General features: G+C 35.2%; 1 protein-coding gene across 3 annotated transcripts in view; it reads left to right on the top strand.

Annotated features, from left to right (window-relative positions):
* The first annotated feature begins 211 nt into the window (after nt 1-211).
* The window catches only part of LOC112407305 (integrator complex subunit 8), a 51,649-nt gene continuing 42,839 nt past the window's right edge, over nt 212-9,021 (top strand). For all 3 annotated transcript variants that reach the window (XM_024756563.1, XM_024756562.1, XM_024756561.1), the window contains exons 1-5: nt 212-396; nt 3,401-3,508; nt 4,958-5,113; nt 7,222-7,322; nt 7,735-7,876. In XM_024756563.1, coding sequence (XP_024612331.1) covers nt 292-396; nt 3,401-3,508; nt 4,958-5,113; nt 7,222-7,322; nt 7,735-7,876 — 612 coding nt within the window. In that variant the 5' untranslated portion in view covers nt 212-291. The remainder of the gene's footprint in view (nt 397-3,400; nt 3,509-4,957; nt 5,114-7,221; nt 7,323-7,734; nt 7,877-9,021) is intronic.

Genomic DNA, 9,021 nt, shown 5'->3' with positions numbered 1-9,021 from the left:
CGTGGAGTCTTAGCCACTGGACCACCAGGGAAGTCCCTCTTTTTTTTTTTAAGGTAATTTTAACAAATATAATTGCACTCCTGCTATGTTAGAAACATTTTTAAAATAGATTAATACACTAAGCTACTAAGTATCCTGTAAATATTTTTTGGTTAATATAGTCCAGTGCTGCCATTTTTGTATTTTAATAATTTGTTTATTGAACTTTTGTAGCTAAAAGAACAAGCTTCTGATTCTATCTTGGTACTAGAGGCAGCCCTTAAATTAAACAAGGATCTTTATGTCCACACGATGAGAACGCTAGATTTATTGGCCATGGAGCCAGGCGTGGTAAATGGAGAGACTGAGAGTTCCACTGTTGGATTGAAAATCAAAACCGAGGAGATGCAGTGCCAGGTATTTATTTCAGTATTTAATCAATGCATGGCAAATTTTTGGAAAATCTTATTTTTAATTAGAATTTATTTATGCCCTTGTCCCTTTGATTTTGATTTCAGATGCTATTAAGACTTTGCATTGCATTTAATTTGTGAATTTTATAAGACCTCACTTGAAATTTTTCTAAAAGAAATGCAAGGAAAATTTCATTTGATCTTTTGTCTCTGAACTGGTTTCCCGGTTGTAGTTAGGAGACTGACAATGCATGAGTATGTAACTAATTTACAGTTCATTCATATTATTAGAAATGTAATCATACCAAAAAAACAAAACAAAACTAATATTGTACTAGACTTTGAAAAATGTATGCTACTAGAGAAACACCTAGTTTTTCAAAGATCTTAAGGTTGCCTGCTTTCTGTAACTCTGTGCTGTAGTTCCTTTGTTGCTTTCATTTGTTGCTTGTTGTTAGATATTTTTTGTATTGATGTCTTCTTTTTCCCTGCTGGATTGTAAACTCTTTGAGGTCTCTTTTTTTTAATATATTTGCCTCTTTCTCACTTTCCAGTACAGAATCTTGAGTATAATAAAAATTTTAAAATATTTGATGATTGCCTAGAGAGGGCCATTAGCCTTTTACATTCTGTGTTCTTTTTACATTTTATGTTCATTGTGTGAGTTGGCATGACTTCTTTAATCACTATTTCCCAATCCTGAAATGGCAGAAGTAGCTCTGACTTTAAAGGGTTTGGAGGTACCTTTTCAGATTAGCTGGTTCTGGAGGTGAAAATAATCCCTTTTCAAGACTTGTTAAGATGGAGTCTTGTACAGTAGGAGGAGGAGTCAAGAGGCATTGACAGTCGGCAACCACTTTAAATGGTCAATTAAACTTCCATGGAGGAGGTTTCTGGTACTGTCATATCTTATACTCACTGGGTCTGTTTAAAAGTCTTGGTAACATGTCTGATTTTCACAATGTGGTGGATGATATGACCTGAAAAAACAGAACTCTTACATAAATGTGCTAGGTAAACCCTATCAAATATTCTTTTAATTACATAGCTGAGCCATAATTTCTGTTTTTTGAATAGCAAATTAGTACTAATACTCATTTCCTGGCATGTTAATGTTTAAAGTGCATTTGCAGTCTTTATGTTACTAAAATTTACCTGACTCAAAAGAAAAATCTTAAATTTTTCCTTAGTTAAACCATAAGTATTGCTGTCCTTCAGGGCAGCTTCATTATCAGATTTGTTTTTTTTTCATTTTGTTTTCATCTATTGACCACATCTTAACTGTAGAATTTAAACTCGTTTTAATGGCTAGTCAGTATAATTATACTTGAAAGTATCTTTTTCGTATCTTGTACTCTGCCTGGAAAGGGAAATTATATGTAACTATAATATGTATGCATATGTATGTGTGTTTATGTGTGTTTAAATCTTTCTCTATTATGTATACACACACATACTATTTTTAAAAATTGCTTTAGCACTCTTTTACCCTAGATGGAAGGAAGCGCTCTAGAATGAAAATCAGCCCAACATTAAATGTGGATTAAATAGTGCAAAGCAGTATTCTAGAGGCTGAGAAGAATTAATCTTGATTTGTTGAACAGGGCAGAATAGTATCTGTAATGCATATCAGTAAAGAGTAGATCAGTCATGAACACCAGAGACTATTACAGCTTAGGAGTTCAGAGGGGGAATGAGTATCTGTTGGCTAAGGTTGGTTTGGTGTAAATGGAAATACGGGGTGTGGAATGAAGTTCATTTGTAGATCTGATGTGAATGGGGAATTGAGAAAACTGGTGTGACTGAAATAGAGGAGAATAGAGAGGTTTGGAGAGGGAAATTCGTCCAGATTCTGAGACCCTTGAAGATCAGGCCTTGGGGTTTGAACTTTCTCTTACCTGGGGGAATAATTTGAAGGCTTTTTAAGAAAGTCATATTGAGAAGACAGATCAGTCAGCCTTGTGTAGAGTAAATTTGAGATAGAGTATTAGGAACCTAGAGATCTGGCTTCAAGTCTGGGCTCTGCCAGTGTTTGGTTATATGCTCTTAAGCAGAGATGTTACTTTCTGGGCCTTAGTGTACTTGTTCATAAAATGGCCAAGTTGAACTCAGTCTTTGAGTTCTGCATTTAGTAAATCTAGGTATCAATTTATGAACGTTCTTGGAAAAATATACAGGTTCTATTAGAAAAAGACAACTGGAAATGCACTATCGTTTTATAGTCATTAATTCAAACTTCTCAATATTTTATTCTGGCCAGTTCTGTGATAGTAGACATTTGCCCCTTCTGTCCCTTTTGGAGAGACACCCCAGTGGCTGTCCCCCTATTCTATGTTAGAAGAACCCCGTAACTTCTGAGACTTGATGGGAGGCAGAGCCTGTTTCCTATTATAAAACTGAAAACTCCAGACACTAGCATTCTCTAGCCCTTATCCTGCTCCAGGGCAAGTGTGTCACATAGGTGTGACAGACAGATACATTTAGTTTAGACTGAATTAGGAGCTAGCTAGTAAGTCAGTGAAGTGGAGAGGGTAGATAATCCGTTGTGATGGTGGGCCAAGAGCAACAGTGACAGTAAAATCTAGTTTCCAGGGGCAGCCCTGGCAGAAGTGGAGCTGCTGCTCTCAGTGTCTAGCGCTGGTGGCTGCAGGTGACACGATCTGTGGAGTCTAGTGTTGAGGGGGCTGCAGTGGTGTTTCACTGCATCAGTTTTGGCTCTTGTTCTGGCTGCTTGCTTCCCTTCCCCTGTTTGTTTTCCAAGCCTGATTCTTTGGCTTTCCCAATAACTCTGTAGGCCACCTGACATCCTGAGGGTAAATCTGTTTTCTGCTTAATTCAGTCAGAGTTGACTTCTGTTGCTCGTGACGAAGAACATTGATTGTTTCACTGCTCATTGAAATGGTTTTTTCTTGTTTGCTGTATGTGTACCTGTGTTTTGCCTTTGAGTTTTGTCAGCTCTTAAGCTCATGAAAAATTACTGAGCGAATTGGTATTCATCACCATTTTAGGTGTGTTACGATTTGGGTGCAGCGTACTTCCAGCAAGGCTCTACAAATCCAGCTGTCTATGAAAACGCCAGAGAAAAATTGTTCAGAACCAAAGAACTAATTGCAGAGGTAAATACAGTCATAACAGGCATATGATTTTCAGTCCTTTAAAACATCTATATGTTTTTTGGCTTTAATTTTTCTGATGATAAAAAAACCCAGTAAGTGTTCATTGTTGTAAATTCGGTAGTTCAAAAAAGTAGTGAAAACACCAAAAAAAATCTGTAATACCCCTTTTGTGGTTTTAGCTTATTTTTTTCCAGTTTTTATTCTTAATGTTTTTATACAGTTAAGCTCATGCTGTAATATACTATTTTGTATCTTGCTTAAATATTTGAATAGATATTTAAAATGTATTCGTTTTCCTAATGTTTGGGCATTTGGATTGTTTACTGTTTTTATTTATTATAAAGTTGCAAAATTTATATCTCCAAGCATAAATTTTTGTTTGGACTTTAGATACTTTCAAGTTAAATTCCTGCAAGTAGAATTACCATGTCAATGGTCATTATTTTTTTAAAGGATGTAATATGTAAAGCCAAATTGCTTGCTAGGTGCATTTCTCCGAAGGCACTCCCATCAGCAGTGAATTTTTTTAAATTGCTAATTTGATGTGATCTAGAATATCTTTAAAAAATTTGCGTTTCCTTGGTTCCTAGTAGGGTAAACATTTTCATGTGTTTGTTGTTTGCATTTTTCTTTTTGTGATTCAGAAAACTTAATTTTAAAGTATATATCTAGGTTTTTGTATGCCTGGTGCCCAGAAAAATTCCCACTTCAATCTTTCCTTTCTTCACCAGAGGCATTGATTAAATGTACTAGAGATTTACTTTATTGGGAATCCCCATTTTACTTTGCCTGGGGCACTCATCAGATTTCTAATTTTATGGCATTTCAGGTATAGTAGTTTAAAACTTTAATTTTTTAAAAAAGTGTGTCTTTAAAAAATTTTTTTCTGTTTTGGTGGAAGCATTTCTGTTTATTCCACTTGAGTGAAGATTGAGTTTTCTTTGCTGCCCCCTTTAAATCTCTGCAAGTGTATGTATTTTAAAATATTTTAAGCTTGTTTTTAACAGTGTTCACTCTTTGTTAGTATCTTAATTTTCATACTTACATAGAGTAATAATAATGTCTACCTTTATGTTGGCCTGAAAACTCTAAACCAGGAGTCAGCAAACTCTTTTGTAAAGGGCTAAATAATAGATATTTTAGGCTTTGTGGGCCATGTACAGTTTCTGTGGTATAGTCTAATTTGTTGTTATGGTTTTTTTTCCCCCCCTTTACAACCCTAAGAATTGTTCTTAGGTCAAGAAATCTATAAAAACAAGCCATGGGCTGGATTTGGCCTGTGGGCAATATTTTGCTGACCCCTGCTCTAAACCTTTTAATTTTTTATGGTTCCTCCAGCCCTGAATTTTCCATTAGCATTTTCTTGTACTGTTAAAATGTACTAAATGGGTGCTAGACTATTGTTCCTATTACACTGATGAATAATGATATATACCTCTTACTTTACAGATAGGTTCGTTATCTCTTCATTGTACCATAGATGAGAAGCGGTTAGCTGGCTACTGTCAAGCGTGTGGTGTTCTTGTACCTTCTTCTGATAGTGCATCTCAGCAATTGACTCCATATAGTCAAGTCCATACTTGTTTGAGATCTGGCAACTATCAGGTAAGATGTGTGATGGGATACAATAGTGTAATCGAAAAGCACTGGAATCCAGACAGCTGAGTTCATATCCTGACACACCATTTACAGTTGTGCCATTTAGGGCAAGCCAGACTGTCAGATTGGCCTATAAAATAGTTTTAATAATTAAGCTTCTTATGAGAATCAAATGAGAAGTTATAGTTTATAAACTCTAAGGCAAAGCACTGGACAGATGTTGACTCATTGATATTCTCCTTTCTTGAAGGTATAGAATTTGCCCATTTTAAGTGCATTCTGTAAGAAACTCTGTAGGTAGAACTTTTAAAATTACAGGTAGAGAACTTTTAGTTTTATGGAGCCTAAAGTCTTGTGTCTGATCTGAAAGTATGGCCTTGTGACCCTGCCTTATTAGCCACTGCAAACATTAAGACTGAAGGAGAAAGTGAGCAGAGTGGTTTTGGTAGGTTTGGGTAGTGTATTACATAGCCCATTTGGCCAGGGAGTCTGGTCATCATCTCAGTTTTAATCATGAAAAGGGCTTAAATTAGTCTGTTGAGATTTTTATTGCACCCTCTGTGTATATATCTTTAGTTTTGTAATGAAAATCACTGGGAATTAGAATTTGTACTTTTAAAATCTTTTTTGGAAAGCCTTCATTCTAGGAAGTGAACAGTGCCTTCATGTTATTTAATTCAAAACAGAAATTATGAAATGACAAAGCTATAGCATACCTTTAGTTTTGTGTCTCCAAACGGACTTTTAGCCTAGGTTTTTAGTTCAGTCTTCTCAACTAGAGTTTATTTTTTTTCAGAGAAAATAGAAGAGAGGGGATACGTACTTCCTCTCCCTCCCTCTGGCCTCTTTTTTGCAAATTCTGCTTTGCCCTAGGGAAGAAAATTAAACTTTCTTGAAGATAGATTTCAGATACAGATGAAGTTATTAAACACTAGAGATCTTTCAGTTACGTATTCCTAGTACAGGCTTATGGAGGGTGGGGATCAATTATGATAAGATATAGGATCTTTAAAACGGTCCCTGGAATGGTAAGACCTGTGCAAAGAAGACCTTGGAAATATTAGTCATAAATAGGCACATATTACTGTGAATACAATAAAGTGCCAAAATGTATCACTCAGAAAGTAGCGTAATGGGTAGCTAGGAAAGGGGAAAGAGCAATTTTGTTGCACCTCTGAAATTTATCACTTCAGTTATGTATGCAGGAGTATCTTAGAAATCATGTTTACCTTTTTTTGTTTTTTTGGAATAAGATTCTGTTTGTATTAACTATATATTTTTGTTTTGTGCTGATGAAGTAGTTATTGAACAGTTGGAACAAATATGTCTTCTCACATTTAGGAAGTGGCTTACTTTCCCCTGTGTAGCCTGTGTTTTGCTATGGAGGTGAAACAGTGGTTGCTTTATAGTTTTGAAGCCATTTTTGTCAGTGCTTTTGTGGTAGAGCTGAGTAGCTTTAGCTGTTTCAAGAAATCCCCACACTATCGAGATAAAGAGTTGATAAAGAACAGAAAAAGACTCTAATGATGTGGGTGTTTCTGTAATTCACTAAATAATATATTTTAAACCATTTAAATTGATTAGAATAGTTTCTTAACATGTTATATTTAGATGAATTATTTTTAATTAATTATTTCAGTGTTTTAAAAAGTTTGTTATATGAACCCCTCCCCTTTTTCTTGGCTGCACTGCGCGGCCTGTGGGATTTTAGTCCCCCTGCAGTGGAAGCCCAAAGTCTTAACCGCTGGACCGCCAGGGAAGTCCCTGAACCCATATTTAAAGTGGCTGAGAAGAATTTAAAAACTTTCTCTCTAATAACATAGCTGAATTACTTCTTATTCATTGATTCTTCTCTCATCTCTCACTTTTGATCTTCAATTTTGAAAAAGGGTGAGGGGGTGCTATTTGTATCTGTAACGTAATTTTAAAATTTTAGAAAGAGAAGATTTTCCTAGCAAGATTTTTTTTTTTTCCTAGCAAGATGTTTTAATGATTTTCTTCACTGTGTAATTTCTATTATAGAAAGACATTTAAAATTTTATTTAAAAAATTTCTTTTTGGAAAGATTCTTTCATGATTTTTGAAATGGATGCAATTTTGTGTCTGTGTTCTAGGAGGTAACAAAGATTTTCGCTGAAGACAATTTAACCTTCAGTTTACCTGTGCAGTTCCGGCAGTCAGTCCTAAGAGAGCTCTTTCAGAAAGCTCAACAGGGGTAAGGAGTGAATTACTTTTTGATTTTTGAATAAAAGGGTAAGTGCATTTCAGATTTATCAAAAATATCCCTCCAAACTACCTGTATGTCTGACACAATACTTTCACTTTTTTTTAGTATATGGGAAGTTACCATGGCCAGAGGAGCCACTTTAATGTTCATCTAATCCATTTTAAAAGTGCTTGGGGAAAAAAATTTACATAGCAGAATTTGATTCTGTTACCTAGTCTGTATAGCTAAATTGTCCCTTGACAAATTCAAGACCTTCCCATGACTTAGGTATTTACTAACATGCCGGAATATCGTAAGATCTTACCTCTCAAGAATAAATGGCTTATTCTTGTGATTTTAGTTTTGCAATATATTCCTTTTTATTAAAAAAAATTAGTGTATCTGCTTTTGTATTCTACAGAAATGAAGCTCTAGATGAAATCTGTTTTAAAGTCTGTGCCTGTAACACAGTCCGTGATATATTGGAAGGTAGAGCGATTGGTGTTCAATTTAACCAGCTATTTCTTAGACCTAATAAAGAGAAAATAGACTTTCTTCTTGAGGTAAGACGTTTTTTCCCCTTTTGATTTATAATTTTGCTTTAAGTTTACCAATGATCTCTTAGCTACCAAATCCAGTGCCCTCTTCTCTGTCTTCGTCTGACTTGCCTCTCTGGCTGATAGTTGTTACTACTGATAGACCACGATCTCCAACCCTGTTCTCCTCCATCACTGGGTTTTCCATAGTCCTCCACTGACTTCTCTTTTGCTCTCCCTTTAATGTTTATTTACAAAAGTTTTATCCTTGGCTCACTCAACTTCTCATATCACTTTTTATTCTCATCCAAAACCTCAATCACCTGCTCACTAAAAACCCTTGGATCATACTTCTTGCCTCTCATGTGAGCGCCAGAATCTGTGTTTCTACTGGATCTTTCTCTTTCGTTAATAGTCTTAATGTAATAAACCTTGAGAGGAGTACACAGAGTACAATTAGTACCATTTAGTTCTAAACATACAACACTGCCAGTGCTCTAGAAGTCCTTCTTATGCTCCTTACCAAACCCTCTCTGCCTCTCCTTGAGGAAACCACTGTCCTGTGTTTTGTGATAATCATTTCCTTGCTTTTCATTACAGTTGTATCACCTTTGTATGTACCCTTAAAGAATATTCTTTAATTTGCCTGTTTCGAACTTTACATAAATGAAATCATACAAAATAAATTCTTTGTCTCTCAGTGAACATACTTGAGATGTCTTTTCAAGTTGTATGCAAGTACAGTTTTTTTTTTTTTCCATTGCTGTAAGGTGTTACAACATTATATGACCATGTCACAATTTATTTATTCTTAAGATGATGGACATTTGTGTTATATACAATTTGTGGCTGTGGTGCTTCTTGGAAAATACTGTACACATATCCTGGTGCACCCACATACGATTTATCTGTTACATTCCTGGAGAAGGTTTATCTGCAATATTACTATATAATTTCCAAGTGTATTTGCCACTAGCATGCATGAGGGTTCTCGTTGGTCAGGATCTTTGTCAGCACTTGATATTGTCAGATTTCCTGTCAGGGTCATGGTATAATGGTATCTCATTGAGGTTTTAACGTCCATTTCCTTTATTACTGAGGAATTCAGCAGCTTTTCATTTATTTTTTTGCACATATAGATTTTGTCTTTTTTTTTTTTTTTTTTTTTTTTT

The sequence above is a fragment of the Neophocaena asiaeorientalis genome, unplaced genomic scaffold, assembly GCF_003031525.2.
Source record: "Neophocaena asiaeorientalis asiaeorientalis breed wild unplaced genomic scaffold, Neophocaena_asiaeorientalis_V1.1 scaffold29, whole genome shotgun sequence".
Taxonomy (NCBI): domain Eukaryota; kingdom Metazoa; phylum Chordata; class Mammalia; order Artiodactyla; family Phocoenidae; genus Neophocaena; species Neophocaena asiaeorientalis.
Note: the sequence above shows the minus strand (reverse complement) of the source record. Positions and strands in the feature narration are given on the sequence as shown.